This window comes from Ornithorhynchus anatinus, chromosome 2 (assembly GCF_004115215.2).
Source record: "Ornithorhynchus anatinus isolate Pmale09 chromosome 2, mOrnAna1.pri.v4, whole genome shotgun sequence".
NCBI lineage: Eukaryota > Metazoa > Chordata > Mammalia > Monotremata > Ornithorhynchidae > Ornithorhynchus > Ornithorhynchus anatinus.
The window spans coordinates 66,737,111-66,759,090 of NC_041729.1; the positions used below are offsets into that span (position 1 = coordinate 66,737,111).

Consider the following 21,980-nt stretch of genomic DNA (forward strand, 5'->3'; position numbering starts at 1 on the left):
AAGATGTCACTTCAACAAGCCCAGCAGCTGGGGATAGCTAGGCCCAGACTTACCTTCCAGGCGATTTTGTTTCCTTTCGAATCATGCTCCAGGGCGATTGGGAAGTCTCCTCGCTCATAAAACTTGCGAAATGCTGTGGGTTTGGTTGGTCTTTCTCTAAATGCTCCTGCAGCTGGAGGGCCTTTCACCTTAAAAATAAAAACGAAATTAAAAACAAAAATCACATAAGTGAATTGTTGATTGTCAAGGTGAATTGTGCATGAGCACCCCGGTCCAAAAACAAAAAAAAATTTTTTGTTCAAGTGGTTCCATTAAAAAAGAAATGGAGAAGAACCCAAATATAATTTCCATTTCGCATGGCTCACGTGAGCGGTTTTTCTTTTTTTCTATTTCTAAATCTGTGGAGATGAATCGTGTTCATTATGGAAAGAATACAATTTTTTAAATGAAAATTTTAAATGAAAATTTAGGGTGTGATTTATGGTGCCCATTTGAATGCAAGTTTCCGACAGGCTATTTCGAGCAGTACTCTTAAATCATGCCATGCTTTTTATGAAATTAATTTTCTGAAGGGGGGGGGAGGAGTACAGATTTCATCGGGAAGCTTTTGCTGAACTGGCACCCACTTACGCGGTGCGGAGACACCTGCAAACTGAATTTCAATACCTATCCTGTCACTGCGTCTGGTGAACGTTGAGCCACTCTGCATGTACAAGCCTATTTTTGCTTCTGGTTGGAAAAAATCAATTTTTGTTCAAATCTGCAAGTACAGGGCTATTGCCGAGTGCCGTTTCTACAGCAAGGCTAGAACTTGGCGACCTCAGAATGCTGACGATATTCTGCCTCCAACCTGCTTTCCCTCCACATACCTGCTACTATCTTGACGGTTCTCGAGGTAGTCCGTATCACCCAAGCAGGAGGGTCATTGATGGGGAAGGGGAGAGTCCTGGGTTTTCTGCCCTCTTGGGCAGGAGCACTGTGCAGACCCCTAGGACGACTGGCGAGAATGAAGACACACTGCCATGACAAACTATCCCGGCTTCAAGACCAAATGCTATTGTTTTCTGCTCTGCTGTTCTGAACTGTGACAAAATCTACCAGGCCCAAATCCCCTCCCTGTGAGCTGATTAATCAATCAGCTCCCATTATTGTCATTAAGAGACAGAGGAATTCAAGGAAGATTGCTCAACCTGTTGTCAGATTTGTCCCACGCCGACATGGCTGCGGGTTGAAGAAGGATAGGGAATTCATTTATTCGATCATATTTATTGAGTGCTTACTCTGTGCAGAGCACTGTACTAAATGCTTGGAAAGTACAATTTGGCAACAGAGACAATCCCTACCCAACAATGGGCTCACAGTATAGAAAGACTAACCAATGCTTGTAAATCCTTCTAAAAGTTTAAAATCATTTATAGAAAAATGCTAATTAGTGAGAACTGAAAGCATGATAGATCAGCAACCCTAACAGTGGCAGCCAGTTTATGGCATTACATGAATTTACAACAGAGTACAGGAAAACTACATATGTATTTATTTATTTTTACCATCGTGAATGGTTTTGTGTAATGTAAAAAGGGAATTCTATATAATTGCATTATTCGCTTGAAGCATACCATTCAATAGGACACAGCTTGCCACCTGACTGCTTGCCATTAGCTGTCAAATTTGAAAGCAAGTCTAAGGTTATCTGGAATGTTAGAGAATAATTTATAGCCCATTTTCAGTCAAAACATTTTATGGGAATGACAGAACCACGGCAAAGGTTAAATATGTTTAGTTTTCTAGATATAAATAATATTGCTACTTTTCATTTACTGATTTAAAACTGTCGGTCCAACCGCATTTCATTGCTTTCATAGTTTGACTCTTTCGGCTAAACCTTGTCAATTAAAGGCAAACTGTATTGGATATGTACCTAGCAACAAGATTTTTTTTAAAAAATGATCCTAATTATTTAAGGAGTAGCATTCAAAACAGAAAACTACACTACAGACCATTTCATAAAGTTAATTAAATGCTGAAATGGAATAAACCAGCATGCCACAAAAGTCATTTATTCCAATCTGGCAATAGCTTTACTCTCATGGGCATTACTCCTATACAACAAGATAAAAGATACAAATGAATCATAAAATGGGGTTCTTGGGGGGGAGGGGGGGAGAGCAAGACTCCTCCTATCATCTTGAAGATCTAAAAAGTCTCTACTTCAGTTCCAAATCCTCCATTTATGCTATCAGCAGATTTCTGAGTGCTAGTGGGAGTCTGAAGAATGAAAAACTCAAAGAAAACAGAAAAGGACAAGCAGCTTTTTCCCAGGCTAGAGCATGGGCCTGAGAGTCAGAAGGACCTGGATTCTAATTCCCACTCTGCCACCTGTTTTCTGTGTGACCTTGGGCAAGGCACTTAATTTATCTATGTCTCGGTTCCCTTATCTGTAAAATAGGGATTAAGACAATGAGTCTCATGTGGCACATGGAAAGGGTCCAACCTGTTTAACTAGTATCTGCCCCAGTGCTTAGTACAGTGCCTGGCAACAAAGTGCTTAACAAATACCGTTCAAAAAAAAGAAATACCGTAGTTGGGCAATCATCAATCGATTGTATTTATTGAGCACTTACTATGTGCAGAATACTGTATCAAGCACTTACTTGGGAGAGTACAAGAGAATTAGCAAAAAGGTCCCTTCCCATAATGAGCCTCTAGTGTCCTTCTAGAGGGAATTTCTCCAGTGAAATTACAATACAATGTTTTTTGTTTTGTATGGCTGAACAGAGTACTTAAGCAGGTGTTCTCTCTCCAAGTGGCTAATTTCAAAATATTCTGATATACTTCAATTAAGAATGAAAAGTTGTTTTGACAGCCACTTTACAAATTAGGCAAGTCCAAGACAATGATTGGATCATGATTCAGAGATAACACTTGATCTATAAATCCACTAGGTTATTCAAGCTTCTGACACTTCCTCCCACCTGCCATTCTTCACTGATTTTTCCCTTCCTTTTCCCCTCTATGATTCTCTCCTGATGAGCCTCATCTCTAAATGGAATTCCCCCCACCTACTCATTTGTTTTAACCTTTCACCTATTTACTTTCCTCTATTCCTTCCATGTTTCCTTCCTTGCTCTAATCATTAGTGTCTCCCGTTCTCTGCTATCAGAAATCTGTCAAACTTATCATATACTCTTAAAAATCCTCCTTTCCCCTTCCACCAAACCAATTCTCAACTTCTTTACATCTCCAGTAATCTGCAGGAGACCATATTGCTGTCTCCGCGTTTATCTAGACCTAATTGGACAAATTACAAACCTCCACACTTACCAAAGCTCTCCTAAAAGAATCTTTGATTCATTCATCAGTAGAATTTAATACCTATTGAATGTGGAGCAGAGGACGCCCCTCAAGGAGTTTACAACTTGCTACGGAAAGCATTCCCTGACTATTCTTCACCTACTTGTACAGGTGTATTAATTGCCTTTAGTGTTCATTCATTCAATCTAATTCACTGAATACTTATTGTGTAGAGAGCACTGTATTTAGTGCTTGGGTGAGTACAATGTAACAATAGACAGACACTTTCCCTGTCCATAACAAGCTAACAGTCTATTATCATTATTGTCATTTATATACACGTGGGTTTCTTCTATTTATTAATTTTTCCTGAATTTTGTGGTTCCTAACTTTATGTTTTCTCTGTTATTGCCGCTCAGTGTGTACTATTTGTGTTTTCCTGCTTTGTAAGCTCCTCAAGGGCAGGGCCCATATCTCCCTAATTCAGTCAATCAAGCAATCTTACTCTGTTCAAAGCAGTGAAATAAGTGCCTGGGAAAGTCCCCTGGATACTTTTCCCACTCTCAAGAGGTTCCAATCCTGATTATAAACTCCTCAAGGGCAGGAACTGTGTCTGCTAATTCTAATATACTCTCCAAAACATTCAGTACAGTGCTCTGCACACAGAAGATGCTCAATAGATCCCATTGGCTGATTGACTGATCAAAAATGGTTCCCAATTATTCTCAAACTCAATTAAGTAGCAAGTAAAATGTATTCAGTGCATAGAAATATAATGTTCGATATGTAGAACTAATAAGGAATAGTTATTGAAATCATAGGGTAAGCTTCTATAACCATAAGTCTTATGATATGTTTAACTGCTAGATATTTTTAATTGGTTGGGTTAAAACGCTTCTTTTTTTTCCCCAATTTGGGATTCAGCTTTACCCCAATATTTTTCACTAGGATTCTAGACCCATATATCAAATAAAGGAAAATGCAATTAAGATTTGCCTGAAGCATGGGGGAATCGTTAAACCAATTAAGAAGAATGGATGCTGCAGGAGAATGCACTTGGGAACCAAGCTATCCGATGGCTTGAACTGACAGAGTTCTTTATAAAAACTTACTAAATTCAGAACTTTCACTACATACCTATCATATAACCACAAGAAGTAATATTCATTAGGAGGAAGAATTCATTTTAAAAAAATCCTCGGCAATATTTTATATTTTAATTTTCTATAATAATGTGGCTGGTATAGACTATTTTCTTTGGAATTTGAAATTCCTATTACCTTACACAAAGTGGTTTGGTTGACCAAACCAAACTTGTCTGCTGTGACTTTGAGGGACAGAGAAGTTAAGTGACTGGCCCAATCACCTCATGTGCAAAATGGGAATTCGATACCTGTTCTCACTCCCGCTTTGACTGTGAGCCCCACTTGGGACAGGGACTGTGTCCAACTTTACTGTCTTTTACCAGACCAGTGTTTGGCAGATTGTAAGCGCTTAGTAAAGCCCATCATTGTCATCATCATCTTCAAGGAAAAGACAGCGTGGCTCAGTGGCAAGAGGCACGGGCTTGGGAGTCAGAGGGCGTGGGTTCTAATCCCAGCTCCGCCACTTGTCCTCTCTGTGACCACCTTGGACAAGCCATTTAACCTATCTGTGACTCAGTTATCTGATCTGTAAAACTGGGATAAAGACTGTGACCCCCATGTAGAACATCCCCATTACCTTGTATCTACCCCAGCGCCTAGAACGGTGCTTGTCTTATAGTAAGCGCTTAACAAATACCTTAATTATTATTTAGTAGGGAAAGGAAGTTCTTTAAGAAGAGACCAACTGACCTGAGCTTCTCCATCAAACAGGTTGTGATGTCAGAGGAAATCAGAGGGGAGGAAAAAGTAGGGGCACTGGAGGCTCAATATAAAGGTTAAACTCGCAAGAAAAATGGTAGAGATTCTGGTTTTTGTTGATTGGTGAGGATGGAATCAAAGTAATGGGCATAGGTGGGATGAGAAAGGTGAATTTGCAAGGGTGAAATTAGTCATTTAATATTTTTTTCAGGTCTCTTCAGTTGCCTAAGCCCAGGAGTGGAGAGGGGAGAAGGAGGATGAAGTCCAGGGGTAAAGACGCAAAGGAATGAATTGCTTGTTATATGTTAACTTATGGCTAGAAGGTATTTTTGGTTTAACATTCTTCCAAAATTGGATGAAGTCATAGAATCACAGAACTAAAAGGGGCCATTACATATCATCTCCAAGTCCCCTACCATTAATCAGCAGAATGAATAATCATCCAGGTTAAATGGTTGTCCATTCTTTTGTGAAAGATCATTAAAAAACTCCATTCCTTAGCTGTCTATTTCAGTGAAGTATTATCAACTGTAGTTATTGGCACTTACTGTGTGCAAAGCACTGCACTAAGTGCTTGGGAGAGTAAAATATAACAGGGTTGATAGTATTTTATCATTATCCCAGTCAAGAGGTTATTTTATCATTATCCCAGTCAAGAGGTTCTTCTTCATGGCCATCTAAAGGCTGTCCTGTTTTCAGACTATTTCCTCTTGCACAGTCCTTTGTCAACCAAAAACTGTCTGCATCATCTTGGTAAAATCCTTCTGCATCCTGGAAGGCATATTAAGTTTATCCTTAAACTCTTCTGCCTAACATTCCCCATCTCTTGAACTTTTCCCTCATAGAATTTATTTTCCATTCCTTTCATTTTTTGACCCTTTTCTCCAAAATCTTAAATTACTATAAGCTGTGGTGAGCAATCTATCAGGAAAGAGACAAATCATGACAAAATTTTAAAATGTTTTACATCCAAAACTTAAAGACTCAAAGAGATAATGTGATCGAAACGGATACATGAGGTCTAGTAAAATCCTTGTACTTGGGGAAAAAAAAAAAGGAGATCCTCATAGGTATACAAATTCAGTAAAAATCGATGCACCTTGTCTATATTAGTGAAATTCAGATAAGCAACACAGGAATCATTCTCAAAGGTTTTTTTCATTTAATTCACCTATAGTACATTCAATGAGGGCAACACAAAATAACATGAATTATTGGATTTCTCCAACTAAAGCTGGAGTTCTCCTTTTCCAATTCAATTGGACAGTTTTCTACCAGTGAGGCAGAGGTTTGAACTCTTGAGATACTGTTTCAACTCTTAACTAGATCCACGGAGGCCACAGAGAGATTTAAAGTTTTTAGATATTTTTTTTAAATGGAAAATATCAATGTCCTTTCAGGGCTTTAAGGAAATAATTAGACTCAGCTAATAATTCAGGATATAATTCAAAGTCACCCGCAAAAACTGGGCATACAGGTGGGGATGCATCTGTTAACTTTGGAAAAATCACTATACGGTAACAGAAAACATAGGATATATAAAACACCCTAAAATGTTCCAGGACTATCACCTTTTTAAATGACCAGTGTTGCCAATTTTTTGCAGGCTCGTGGTATATTTTAGTAAAATGAAAGATACCACTGATGTGTGTCATCATGGAATGTAACTACAGAAAACTATACATCAGTGCCTCCTGTTGACAGAAAGCGTGTTCCTTCCGTTAAATACTCTGGAGATACTTTTAAAACATCACATCATTCTACTTGTCCCAGGAACTCCTCAATATTCAAGGTCAGCACCACCTGGGGCTGACTGCTTCATAGAAAAGTGTTTTCATTAGACTGATTTGTAAAATGGACATTTTAGATTAAGATTTTATCCATGAATCAGCATTTGCTTGATTATGCCAGTTCTGTCGTTTTGATTCCCATTTGTCAGTTTGCATTCCTCATTTTATACTGGATAAATGTCCCTTTGAGTTCCAAATCATTTCTTTTGATGAATTTCCATTTTCAGATGAATTTATACTCAAGACTCAAGTTCAGTTCACATCCCCAGAATACAAGGGATTAAATAATAGTCAATTATTTAACAGCATCTTTAATATTTAGCCCCCTTTAAGTGGCTGAAAAAAGGAGGACATCTTCAATTACAAATATACTTGAATAATGAAGTGCCATGTCACAATTGTTAATTTTAACTCTATGCAGAAAAATATAAATTTTTTCTGTCAAAAATACTCCTAAAAGTTTGGATGTGAAGTCTTTCTTTTAGCTCATGGCAAATGAAATTATAAAAAAAAAATTGTGATTTATCTCACTCTTTTCCTCCACATTACAGTCTGTAAGTAACAAGCCCTAGAACTGAATAGGTCTCAATAGTATTTTTAAAAGACCAACTGGTTTCTCAGAGAGACAACAGAGTAAAACTGGGTTATTTGTAGGACAAATTTGCTCCCAACAGAAAACTTTGGACAATCCTAGAGGGGATTTTTTTTCCCCCCAAGAGGTAAGCTTTCTCATCAATCTTTGGTTTTCTACATACCTTTTCCAGCACAAAGCTGAATCTATCCGCAAGCCATTTCTACACATCTTTCCTTTCTCCCCTGTCCAAATGGCTACCTCTCTGCTCCACCACTTATCCTAGCCCACCTTGAGACTACTGCATCAGCTTCTTAACTGCCCTGCCTCCTTTTCATTCAATAGTATTTATTGAGCGCTTACTATGTGCAGAGCACTGTACTAAGCGCTTGGAATGTACAAATCGGTAACAGAACTGCCTCCTGTTTCTCCCCACTTCAGTCCTTACTTCACTCTGCCGCGGGGATCATTTTTCTAAGACAAATATTCAGTTCACATCTCCACACTCAAGAACTTCCAGTGGTTGCCCATCCACCTCCACATCAAACAAACTCTATATCCTTGGCTTTAAAGCATTCAATGAGCTCACCAGCTCCTATCCTACCTTGCTCATTTTCTACCACCACCCAGTCCACACACTCTGATCCAGCAACACCAACCTCCTCGCTGCATCTCAATCTCATATATCTCACTGTCAATCCCTTCCCAAACTTCTCTCCAACCTGTAACTCCCTCCTTCTTCATGTACGATGGACCACCAGCCTCTCCACCTTCAAAGCCTCATGAGAAGCAGCCTGGAGTAGTGGACAGAGCACAAGCCTGGGAGTCAGAAGGTAATGGGTCCTAATCCTATTGCCGCCATTTATCTAGTGTGTGACCTTGGGCAAGTCACTTCACTTCTCTGCACCTCAGTCCCTGTCCCACGTGGGGCTCACAGTCTCAATCCTCATTTCACAGATGAGGGAACTGTGTCCAACCTGATTTGCTTGTCTCCACCCCAGCGTTTAGAACAATACCTGGCACATGGTAAACCCTTAATACAATTGATAAATACCATAATTATTAAAATCAGATCTCTGCTCCTCCCTCTCCCTTCTGTGACAACTATGCATTTGGATCTGTAACCTTTAAACACTTGATAGTTCACCCCACCCTCAGCCCTTACACATTTTCCGTGCTTTATTTTAATGTCAGTCTCCCCCGCAGATTGTCAGCTCCTGGTGGACAGTGAGCAACCAACTTGGTTGTATTGTCCTCTCCCTAGCTCTGCACACGATTCATTAAGTACTACTGTTTCATCGATCATGTTTTTCCACCATCATCACTACTGCAGTCAAACTGCCTCCGTTAAAGCGCCAGGGATATCGCAGCCCCAGTGGCCATGATTCGCTGCCTGAAGCAGTTAGTCTTGACAAGCCTGGGTGGCTGGGACTGGCATTAGTTGCCTGCCACTTTCCGCCACCCCTTACTGGCTGAGGGGGTGACAGGCTTGGCAGTGGGGATACTTGTCTATGCAAGGTCCCTCAGATCCAGCAGAACAGGTGAGGATGGGGGACCTTGGGCTCGTCTTATGCTTTCGAGTCATCCCTGACCCATAGCGATGCCATGGACACATCTCTCCTAGAATGCCCCACCTCCATCTGCGATCGTTCAGATAGCATATCCATATAATTTTCTTGGTAAAAATACAGAAGTGGTTTACCACTGCCTCTTTCCACGCAGTAAATTCGAGTCTCCACCCTCAACTCTCTCCCGTGCCGCTGCTGCCCACCACAGGGGAGTTTTGACTTGCAGCAGATGGCCTTCCACCCGCTAGCCACTGCCCAAGCTATGTAGGGCTCTGCTTGACTCTCCCTCCCATAGCTGAGAGAGCTTGGGGTGGGGTTGGGGGAACAGCAGTAGAAACAGTCATACTCGTGAACTTCTTTATACCCTCCTTAGAATTCATATCAAAGTATTTTGACCTCCCAGTGCTTAGAACAGTGCTCTGTATGTAGTAAGTGCTTAACAAATACCATCATTATTATTATTATTATTGTAGTACTTGTTAAGTGCTTACTTTGTTCCAAGCACCGCTTAAGCACTGGGGTAGATGTGAGTTAACTGGGTTGGACACAGTGCCTATCCCACATGGGGCTCACACTCAATCCCCATTTTACCACTACTGCGAGTAGCAACTGGTCCAGCTGCTGAGGACAGATGACAGAGGATCAATCGATCATACAATGGTATTTATTGAGCACTTACTACATGCAGAGCTTATGTGAGTACAAGTGCTTGAGTGAGTACAATACAAGGGAATTATCCGACATGATCCCAGCCCAGTGGAAAAGAACTTCAGGAAAGAAAATATGTTGGCTGCTCCCTCTCTCTCCTCCGTTCCTCTCTGCTCCCTTCTAATAACAATAATAATAATAATAATGACGGTATTTGTTAAACATTTAAGCACTTGTTAAGTGCTTAACAAATGCCATCATTATTATTATATTATTATTCAGTGCTTACGATGTGCCAAGCACTGTTCCAAGCACTGGAGTGGGGATACAAGGTAATCAGGTTGTCCCATAAATCTTAATCCCCATCTTACAGATGAGGTAACTGAAGCATAGAGAAGTTAAGTGGCTTGCTCAAGGTCAAACAGCCAACAAGTGGTGGAGGCAGGATTAGAACCCATGTCATCTGACTCCCCAGCTCATGCTCTTTCCACTAAGCCACACTGCTTCTTCTTGCCACACTCCAAATGACCTCTTTTTGCATCATCCCTTTTGGATTCCAGCCTTAACCTAATTTATAGTTGAGCAGACTTTGGGTCACTGTAGCAAACCACAATACCACGTACAGTCGATTCCTCTGAAACCCGTGCTTTCACACATGACATTTATGTAGAATGCCTAAAGTTGGGAAACTTTCTTCTGACAATACCTTTAAGGATACAGCATGATGCGGTGACAGAAGAAATGATTAAGGCATGTGTGTGGCATCAGACACGGTAAGCCCGTCAAAGGGCAGGGACTGTCTCTATCTGTTACTGATTTGTACATTCCAAGTGCTTAGTACAGTGGTCTGCACATAGTAAGCATCAATAAATACTACTGAATGAATGAATATTACAATGTGATTTCTCTTCAATGCAGGATTCTGCGAAATGCAACCCCCAAGTAAGAGGAAAAGTGACTGCACAGTCTGAACTACGTGACCCTCATTATAGTGAGGGGAAACAAGAGCTCATTACGAGCAGGGAATGACTGATTATTCTCTTGCATTGTACTCTCCCGAGCACTTAGAGCAGTGCTCGACACATAGTAATTGCTCAATAAATACCACTGATTGATTGATTGATATTACATGGCCTCATGATTATCTTTGGCTTAGCAAACACTCTATTTGAAGCCTTTATGGGATTTAACCAATTATTTTTATATTGAAGTTTTATCTTCCATCATAAAGATGACACTGTTGACAGTCAGCTCCTATTCGACATAAAGACACCAATGCAAGATGGACCCATGGTGTCACCTTGTTTGACAGGGAAGAGGGGCAGGGAACGAGTCTGCTAATTCTGTTGTAGGGAACTCTCCCAAGTACTCAGTACAGTGGTCCACACATAATAAGCTCTCAATAAACACCACTGATTGAATTATTAATGTGTCACCTTGGGGAGCTGTTCGACTATGAGAATGCCACCGTGCTGCTAAACTGACTGTAATTCCAGGTCTTTCTTGTTTGTGCTGTAATCTCGGACTGGTTTGGCGGGGGGGTTGGGGAAACACCTATAAGAACCAGAGGTATCTTCTATAGAATGCAGAATAGAACAGCAGCTTGGCATGTTAGAAAGAGCTGGGGTCTGGGTTCAAATCCCAGCTCTACCAATTGCTTGCTGTATGACCTCTGGCAAGTCACTTCACATTTCTGTGCCTCAGTTTCCTCAACTGAAAAATGGTACTTGTTCAGCACTTACTATGTGCCAAGCACTGTTCTAAGCGCTGGGTTTAATCAGGTTGGACACAGCCCCTGTCCCAAATGGGGCTCACTCTCTTAATCCCCATTATCCAGATGAGGGAAGAGGGGCACAGAGAAGTTAAGTGACTTGCCTGTAAGCCCGGCAATGGGCAGGGATTGTCTCTGTTACCCGAATTGTACATTCCAAGTGCTTAGTACAGTGCTCTGCATATAATAAGTGCTCAATAAATACTATTGAATGAATGAACTTGCCCAAAGTCACACAGCAGACATGTGGTGGAGCCAGAACTTGTATCAACTCCAGCACTTAGGACAGTGTTTAACACACAGTAAGTGCTTAATATAACAATAACAATAATAACGATAATAATCGTGATGATGATTAATAATAATAACAATGTTTCACAACTACAAAGATATTCAGATTCATTTCGCACCCTCCCAGTTCATATCTCCCCATGGCATCTTCAACGCACCCACACTTTCAACACTAAGCATTCAAGTATTCTCATCAGCCGGTAACGGTTCTGTAAGGGAATCAGCGTGGCTTAGTGAAAGAGCCTGGGATTGGGAGTCAGAGGTCATGGGCTCGAATCCCAACTCCACAACTTGTCAGATGTGTGACCTTGGGCCAGTCACTTCACTGGTCCTCAGTTACCTCATCTGTAAAATGGGGATGAGCCACACAAGCGACAACCTGATTACTGTGTATCTACTTCAGCGCTTAGAACAGTACTTGGCACATACTAAGTGCTTAACAAATACCATCATCATCATCATATCTTACAGGTCTTAATGCTTAAGCCCTTTCTAATTCACATGCCCTCTTCCTTCAATCAGAAATTTTAGTATCAGCCTTCCTTGCTATATGATAAACCCCTTGACAAAAGGGATCCTGACTACAAATTTTATTGTACCCTTCCAAGCACTTAATGCAGTGGCCCATACACAGAGATGGCCATGGTCATAGTAATAATATGATCAGTAGAAATATCATTTACTGCACACTCACTAAGTGCACTACACTGTACTATATGCACATTACATTGTACTATATGAAAAGTTATTTTTCCTGCCTATGAGGAATTTATACTCTAATCACTCAATAGATACTATAGATTGATTGATTGATACAGCAGGTTTGGACTCCACAACCACCTCTTACTTCATATGGAGCAGGATGCCAGCCTGTCTTAAAATCTTTTGAAAGCCAGGCTGGCCTTTTTTTTTTTTTCTTTTCTACACACATATCCTCATGATACATACAACCCTGGGATGCAGCAGGTGTTGTATGTTACCTTATCCCAAGTTATAATCGCCTCATAATACAACCAGCCAAGGACATGACCTATATTGTTTGATGGCTTGGCCCCGGCAAAAGCCCAAACTCCTTGCCATAGCAGCAGAGCACTCCAACTATGAAAATTCCTCCCATCATCCACCCACTTTGGACCATCTGATGCCTATGAAGAGGGAGGGCGATCCAGGCCAGAGGCAGGACTTGGGGGAGAGGGTAGCGGTGAAAAAGGCTCGATGACAGGACAGTGAGTAGGTTGGCAATATGGGACCATGGGTGACAAATGGGACAGTTCCTATAAACATCAGGATATTCATTCATTCAATAGTATTTACTGAGTGTTTACTTTGTGCAGAACACTGTACTAAGCGCTTGGAATGTACAAATGAGCAAGAGATAGAGACAGTCCCTGCCCATTGACGGGCTTACAATCTAATCGGGGGAGACATACGGACTTCTCTACTATTGTTTTTGTCTAAGGGAAGTAGCAGGGGTCTTTCTGGGTCTGAGGGCGCCTACAACCAGAAACAATCTCCCAAGCCTACCCTAAACCCCTCAACAAGGCTAGCTTCTGGGAGGCTCAAAGACTTGCCCGTTGTGGGCAGGGAATGTGCCCGTTATATGGTACTCTCCTAAGAACTTAGTTCAGTGCTCTGCAAACAGTATGCGCTGAATAAATATGATTGATGGACTTAAATCTGTCACTAAATCTTGTCGGCTCAATCTTCACAAAATGGCTAAAATCCACCCTTTTCTCTCCATCCAAATTGCTACCACAAAATCCAAGCATTTATCCTATACCACCTCCATTAGTGGATCCTTGCTGATCTCCCTGCCTCCCACTCCAGTTCAGACCTCACTTTTCTGCTCAGGTCATTTTTCTAGAAAAATGTTCAGTCCATGTATCCCCAGTCCTCAAAAGCTTCCAGGGGTTGCCCATCCACCCTCACATCCAACCAACTCCTCACCATAGGCTTTAAAGCATCTTTGCCCCTCCCACTTTAGCTGGCTGCTTTCTCACTACAGCCCAGCCCACACACTCTACTCCTCTAATGTCAACCCACCCACAGGAGTGTTCTTGGTCCACAGGAGCTGCTTAGAGGGGATCCAGAGTTACCTTCCCTACTGGGCGATGCTTTCTCAACTATACCCACAGAATACAAGGTGGATTCCAAATATCTGACATGGCTTACTAAAAAAAAGATAACTTGACTCACCTTTAGAAGTCCATATCCCTATAAATACAAAATTCCACTCTACTCTGTCATGCCGTTCTGAAACAAATGGGGTATGAAGTGTTTTATGCTCAGCAAAAGAAAACAAAACAAAAAAAACCAGCTTTTCAATACAGCAGCCTCTCCCTGTGGGAGACATTTTGAACTGGCTGCAACAGTTCAAGACTGAGTGATTTAAAAAGGGATGAAATTTGTCAGTCAATATTGGTACTCTCTAATTAAATGTTCCCAAATCTTAAAAGAGTTATTCAGATATCATCTGGCAACAAGCTTTCTCCTGGCACATAAAGGAATCAACTCCAATCTGGACAAGACTGCTTTTAGAGATAAGTTAAAGCACAGTTATTCCAAAAAGTAATTTATATCTTCAGTCTATTGAAAAATGTCTAATAAATTTTGTACAGAGAGAGATCAGGTTTACAAGGTACTTGGGAAAGGGATATTCAGGAGAGAATTTTAAAAAAGAGCAATAAGAATGATTAATGACCTGGAAAGACTGATTTATGAGGAAAGATTAAAAGAATTGACTGCATAGAGCATGGCTAAGGAAAAACTAAAGGGGATGAATTTAAAATCCTTAGTGTTTGCATCCTATAGTTAGCTAAAGGGTGATTTAAAAAGTAGCTCTTTAGAAGTGAAATTAATCTGGGGAATTTAAAAGAAATATGAGGGAAAAATGGCTTAGATATTTTAGAGCACATAAAAGGAAGTGACAACAAACTCCTTCACTGGAGGAAGTTAGGCTGGAAAAAAATGGAGCAGAGGGGAAATCCAGGTGGAAATTGCCTACAAGTGGCCAAGTGGGGTAAAGCATGGGCCTGGATTCAGAAGGTCAGAGGTTCTAATTCCAGCTCCACCACCTGTCTGCTGTGTGACCTTGGGCAAATCACTTTACTTATTTGTGTCTCAGTTACCTCATCTGTAAAATGGGGATTAAGACTGTGATCCTGATGGGGGACAGGGAATATGTCCAACCCAATTTTCTGGTATCCACCCTGGTACTTAGTACAGTGTCTGGTACATAGTAAGCACTTAAATATAAGAGTTATCATCTATTGTGAATCTATGATGCAGGGACTTGAAAAACACTGGGGAGAATGGCTTGCTTGAAGATCCTCCTCTGTTTATTAAAATTATTATTTACTGTCATTTACCTCACCAAGGACACAAATATATTCCAAAATATGTGAGATCCAATGGCTTGCTTAAATTTTGGGTTTGGGTTCCCTAGCATGCTGTTATTCCTTACAACAGCAGAATGATCAGGAACAAGGGAAAGTGGAATGTGTTGATACTGTTCTTGAATTTTCTCTCTTTCTCTCCTCTCCCTCTCTAACTCCTCTCCTCCCCTCTAGCTTCTAACCCCAACTCTGCTATTTGCCTGCTGTATGGCCTTGCGCAAGTCAACTTATCTTTGCACCAGTTGCCTCAACTATAAAATGGGGATAAAATTCTACTCCCTCCCCCTTTAGCTGGGCAGTCCTATTTGGGACAGAAACTATTTCCAAGTTGATTAGCTTGTGCACTTAAGAGTGTGCACTTGCATTTAGATTTTCACCCTTGATTCACTTCTCCCTCAGCCACAGAGCACTTACATATAGAGCTATAATTTATATTAATGTCTGCCTTCCACTCTAGACTAAAAATTCACTGTGGGCAGGGAACATGTCTACCAACTTTGTTATATTGTATACTCAGAGTGCTTAGTACAGTGCTCTGCACACAGTAAGTGCTCAGCGAATACAATCGATTGGTTGATTACAATGCCTGGCACAAAGTAAGAGCTTAAAAAGTACCATAAAAGAAAAAAAAGAGAATCCCAAGTGGGTTGTGTGAAATACCGGGAGGCAGGGGAACAGGTCAAAAAGGGCATATGAATGTGCGATTAGGGGCAAAGGAAATGACTGCTTCTCCCCTCTATTTTGAGAGTGGGTGGGAAGGTGCTCCTTTTGAAGCCTCCCCGCATTTCAGTGGTGGCTGGGACTTAATTTTTGTTACTGATGAAATCTTCAAATCACCTAGAGGGAAGCAGTGTGTCCTACTGGAAAGGGTGCAGACCTGGAGGTCAAAGGATGAGGGCTCTAATCCTGGTTCCACTACCATTTACCTGCTATGTGACCTTGGGCAAGTCATTTAATTTCTCTATGCCTCAGGTACCCCACTTGCAAAACTGGGGCTTCAATATCTTTTGTCCCTCCTAGACTGTGAGCCCCATGTGGCATCTGATGACCTTGTATCTCCTTCAGTGCTTAATACAGTGCTTGGCCCACAGTAAGCACTTCAATTCCATAATTATTTTTATTATTATTATTAGTTACCTACATATATTTCTTTATTTGTAAAATTCCCAGCACAGACAAGAAAATATTTCAACAAAACAAGGATACACCAGACTGATTATATATCATGAATTCCATATGACATTTGGAAAGACTAAATTTCTCTTTTGAAATGTTTGAAAAAGGAGATTCCTAACTCATTGAAAAATAATACACTTGGAAGACATTTATGTGAGAATTTTGATAGTATAAATCAATGCCAAATATATGTATGTGTGTAGAGCAATAAATATAGGTATATGTATAAACTATCAAAAGAAAGAATATACATACATCACCATACATATCTCCACATATAGATATATATACACACACACACACACGCAAAGGCTCCAGCTTGCTTGTTACAAGCTCCTAGAGAAATTAGTGATGCAGAAACTTATAAAAAAAAACCATAGGATTTATCAATCAAGATGCAGATATTAATCTAGTAAATTTGCTGACACACAAAAACATAAAATGCTTGTTATTAAGGAATGGCGGTATTTTGTAGCTTCTGAAAAAAGGTAATAAAGCTAGAAGTACAGAGTACATCATCAGGCCTAATAAAATTGGTAGTTCTTTTAAGTCTGACAGCATCAGAAATAAAACACAGATGAGCCACCCATAAATGACTAACCTAATATCAATCACTTCCTCCCAACTTTCATGCAAAAAGCTAAGGGCAGATAGCATATTTATTTTCCTTGCCAATATGCTGTATTTATTACTCTAGAAATGCAAACCTCAGTATTTTTCCATTTTCAATATGGCTATGCTTTTGTGAATCTGTTAAAACTTTAAAGTACATGTGGTGATTTCTCTTCATTAATGAAAAGGGAAATTTTCCAACAGCCAAAGTATATAAACAACTGAAAACATGGCCAGTAAAACAAAATTGTTCATGTTTCTCTAACGACAACATTTTGGTCAAGAAATAAGAGATGGATAATAATGGCTTTTGTTAAGTGCTTGCTAAGTGGCACGGCACTGTATTAAGTGCTGGGGTAGGTACAGATCAATTAATCAATCAGTGCTATTTATTGAGAACTTTACTGGGTACACAGTACTGTACTAAGTACTTGGGAGAGTAGAGTATAACAAAGTTGGTAGACATTTTCTCTGCTCACAACAAGTTTACAGTCTAGAGGACCAGATCAGATCAACCAGGTTGGACACAGTCCCAGTCCCACACTGGGCTCAGAGTCTAAGTAGGAGAGAGAAGAGGTATTTAACCCCCATTGTCAAAATGAGGAAGCTGAGGCACAGAGAAGTTTAACTGACTTGGCCAAGGTCACGCAGCACTCAACTGGCAGAGCCAGAATTAGTTTTGGACCTGAGTCCAGAGACCTGGGTTCTATTTAAAAACAACAACTTTACTCTGCTAAGAAATTGACATTAAAAAAAAAAAGAAAGCCTCTGAGATAAGACAGTCTGCTTTTAGACAATAATAGATCTGGACCCAATCACAGCAGAAAAATTGGGCCCACCCCTGCCTTCAAGAAGGTGAATGGTCTCCTGAGGGATGGTGATCAATGCTTGCCTTAAAGGTCTCTAGGGGTGAAGATTTCACAACCTCCCTCGCTAGTTGATTTTTCGTGTCCTTTTTTGAATTTTTAATGGCATTTGTTACTACATGCCAGGCACTGTACTAAGCACTGGCATAGTTGCAAGCTAATCATGTGCAAACTGATCATTTTGCACATGGTCCATGCCCCACACGGGATTCTCAGTCTTAATTCCATTTTACAGATGAGGTAACTGAGAAACTGAGAAGTGACTTGTCCCAGATCACACAACGGGCAATTAATTGGTGGTATTTACTGAGCACTTAGGATGTTCACAGCCCTTGGGAGAATATGACAGAGTTAGCAGACATGTTTTGTGACAAGGGCGGATCTTGAATTAGAACCCAGATCCATCTGACCCCCAGGCCTGTGTTTTATCCACTAAACCATGCTCCCTTTCTGCATGCAACCATTTTATGACCGTAGGCAATGTTTATTCCCTGGGTGAAACAGGGAGCAGAACAATTATAGCAGGATTCCCAAACAGCTACTGTACAGTGACCTGGTCTATTCTAGTTCCAAGGGAAGAACAAACCTTTTAAAACCATAATGGATCTGAGTGGCAAATAATGAGATAAAGGAGTGAATTAGCTCCTTCTCCCATGCTTTGCTTCTCTAAAGCCAACCTTCTCGCTGAATCACATTCTCCCTTCTTCCTGGAACCTTCTCTCCCTTCATATCTGGCAGACCACTGCTTTCCCCGTCGTCAAGGCCCTTTTCAAGTTACAACTCCACCAGGAAGTCTTCCCTGATTAATCTCTCACCTCCCCCATTTATTTCTTCCCCTCCTGCCATTTCAGCCCTTCCATTACACCCAAACTCAGAAGCAGCATGGTCTAGTGGGCAGAACATGGGCCTGAGAGTCAGAAGGATCTGGGTTCTAATCCCAGCTCTGTCACTTGTCTGCTTTGTGACCTCGAGCTAGTCAGCTTCTCTGTACCTCAGTTTTCTCATCTGTAAAATGGAGATTAAAACCGAGTCCCATGTGGGACATGGACTAATGCTAATGCTTCTATCAACATCAGTACTTAGTGTAGTGCCTGGCATGTTGTAAATTACTGACAAACACCATTTTAAAAATGTCTTATCACCACCAGTCTCTTAGGACTTAGGCACCACATACTTTGTGGATGACTACCAAATCTAGCTAGCTATCTGCAACCACTCTCTCCAAAGCCAAACCCTATGACCCAACCCATTAGTCAGCCTGGATTCATCCTCTGGTTCAAGCACTAGGACAGAATGAGCTGACCCCATTCATACGGTTAGGAATTTGACCACTCAGATTTATATTCCTAACAGGATCTGCTAATGTCTATAGTAGGGTTTAATCATCAGTCCAAAAGTGATAATGAGTCAAAGATATATCAAAATCAGAGCTCCCAAGGATGCTGAAAGAAAGGTCCCCTCTTCCCAATACCTATGCCTGGAGAAAATGAAGCTAATAATAATAATAATGATAATAATAATAATTTTAGCATCTTACTATGTGCCGGGCACTGTACTAAGTCCTGGGGTAGATACAAGATAATCAGGTTGGGCACAGTTCCTGTTCCACATGGGGTTTACAGAATTAAACCCCATTTTACAATTGAGGTAACTGAGGCACAGAGAAGTGAAATTACTTGCACAAGGTCACATGTGGCATCTCTGGTCAAATGAGATTGATGATGTATGGCTACTAGATGTTTCTTTAGATACTTAATGGGCCCTGGAGGTTGTGTAGCACAGCATGGGAAAGCAGCGTGATCTAGTGGACAGGGCATGGACCTGGGAGCCAGGTGACCCAGGTTCTAATCCCAGTTATGCAACTTGCCTGATGTGTGACCTTGGGCAAATCACTTAACTGCTTTTTTGCCCCTGTTCCTTCATCAGCAAAATGGGGATTCAATACCTGTTCTCTTACTTAGACCACGAATCCCATGTGCAACAGGGTCCATATCCAGCCTGATAAACTTGTATCTACTCCAGGGTTTAAAACAGTGCTTGACACATAGTAAACACTTAACAAATAACATTAAAGAAATGGCCACTGGAAAAGTTCTCCAAAAATAGACTTGCTTACTGAGTACTGTCCTTTGATATTTGCCACAGCCTCACAGCACTTAGGAATTCATCTTTAAATTACATATTCCAAATTATTTATTTGTAATAATGTCTGTCTCCCCCTCTAGATGGTAAGCTCAATATGGGAGCGGGAACGTGTTCACTAATTCTGTTGCATTGCATTCTTAATTTAATTAATCATGGCATTTGTTAAGCACTTAACTATGTGCCAGGCACTGTACTAAGCGCTGGGGTGGATACAAGCAGATCGGGTTGGACAAAGTCCCTGTCCCACATGGGGCTCACAGTCTCAATCCCCATTTTACAGATGAGGTTACTGAGGCCCAGAGAAGTGAAGTGACTTTCCCAAGGTCACACAGCAGACGAGTGGCGGAGCGAGGATTAGAACCCATGACCTTCTGACTCCCAGGCGCGTGCTGTATCCATTACACCATGCTGCTTCTCTTCAAAGTGTTTAGTACAGTGCTCTGCTCATAGTAGGTACTCAGTAAATACCACTGATTGATTGATGTACTGTAAGCCAAACGAAAGAATTGGCAGACTCGTTCCTTGTCCATAACGAGTTAACAGTCTGTCATGTACTTTCCCAAATGTTTAGTATAGTGCTCTATACATAGTAAGTGCTCAGTAAATACCTCTGATTGATCAGTTGTCATAAATCTGTGCCATCATGTATGGTCTTCCTTTTATCATGCCTTTCCCTACTAGCACACTTCCGGAGTACTACCTAGAAAGAGGCATGACAAAGTTGGAAGTGCAAGTAACTGTGCAGTTTAGTTAAGTCGATCAACAGTGAAACATAAGCCCGAAGGAAAACAAATTCATTAATTCTGGTGCTTCCCTCACAGATCTATAGTGGTCTTCATTAAGTGAAGTTAGAGCATCATAATTTCACACACGTGGAAAAAAAAAAGGTATCAAGAAGATTTATTCTAGTCATTATTATAGCTCCACTTCAAAGCTACCGCTAGGTTACATCTTGAGATTTGTGTCAAAGCCATGTCTAGATCAATAATTCAAAAATAAGGTTTAGTGAGGCAAATAAAACAGTGGTACTGAAGCTTTTTTTTCCCTTCATTCTTAGATTGAAGTAATGCAAGGCTATTGCCAATAATAAAAGATCCAAAGGTGAATAATAAGCTGCACAAAAATGATAACCTGATATCATCCACATGGTTTACTAAGATGAAAGTTCCAGTTCAATATAAACTAGGGTATGCTTTAGACTACCTGTTAAGTTTAGTAAACTGATAGAGATTCTTCCAGGGAAAATTTTAAAGTTACTGTCACTCTCTGCAACAACTCTTTTGACAAATGTGGTGTTTTTGCCTTGGAGAAGGGAGGCATAGAGAAACAAATTTATGTGGGTTTTCCTAATGCTTCTCCAGTGATCACTAGGTATTATAGGTTTCACTCATCTGAAATCAAACTTTTCCAGTAATTGACTGGAATCAAGTTTTGACTGAGCAGTCGAAGATAGGATGGGAACTTCGCTCAAAAGAAGGTCGATAAGAAAATTATTCCTAAATCCAAACTTCATTTGAACACAGATGCTTTTTTTTCCCTTTAAAGTAGTAATTCTAAATTAATATGTCAAAGACAGCCTTACAAGCAGATGCAGCACATTTCTAACATAAAAAGTCTACTCATTAATGTTGATTACCCTGATTGAATGGAATTTAGTGAATTCCACTGAAATTAAGGTAAATTTTGACTCATCTTTGTTGAGAGAGCCTTCATAGCAGAATGATATTGTATTCATCTCAGCAGTTACTGAAGTCACTTCAGTGAGAGAAAAAATACCACATTGAGCTACCATTGACTTCTTTCATAAAGAATGAAGCCTCCCAGTTAAGGCATTAGAGTACAATGAAGAATCTTGTAAAATGGCTTATTAGTAAATTTGAAGGCATAAAGCCTCTACACGAAAATGGATATTGATAAACTGGGTCAGTCATCTGCTGGCCATTTATAATCAAACTCATTTGAATCTACATTCAAAAGAGTAAGAAAATTCAGCTAAATAGTATTTGTTGGTA

At 40.5% G+C, this 21,980-nt stretch overlaps 1 protein-coding gene and 1 long non-coding RNA gene across 4 annotated transcripts in view; one reads left to right on the top strand and one right to left on the bottom strand.

The window, feature by feature from the left end:
• Positions 1–10,826, top strand: part of LOC103165763 — a 55,899-nt gene extending 45,073 nt beyond the window's left edge. For both annotated transcript variants that reach the window (XR_484662.3, XR_484661.3), the window contains 2 exons: positions 5,347–5,405; positions 10,631–10,826. This is a non-coding gene — a long non-coding RNA (uncharacterized LOC103165763). The remainder of the gene's footprint in view (positions 1–5,346; positions 5,406–10,630) is intronic.
• Positions 1–21,980, bottom strand: part of PACRG (parkin coregulated) — a 495,432-nt gene that overhangs the window by 416,617 nt on the left and 56,835 nt on the right. For both annotated transcript variants that reach the window (XM_029058403.2, XM_007657764.4), the window contains exon 2: positions 54–188. In XM_029058403.2, the coding sequence (XP_028914236.1) occupies positions 54–188 (135 nt within the window). The remainder of the gene's footprint in view (positions 1–53; positions 189–21,980) is intronic.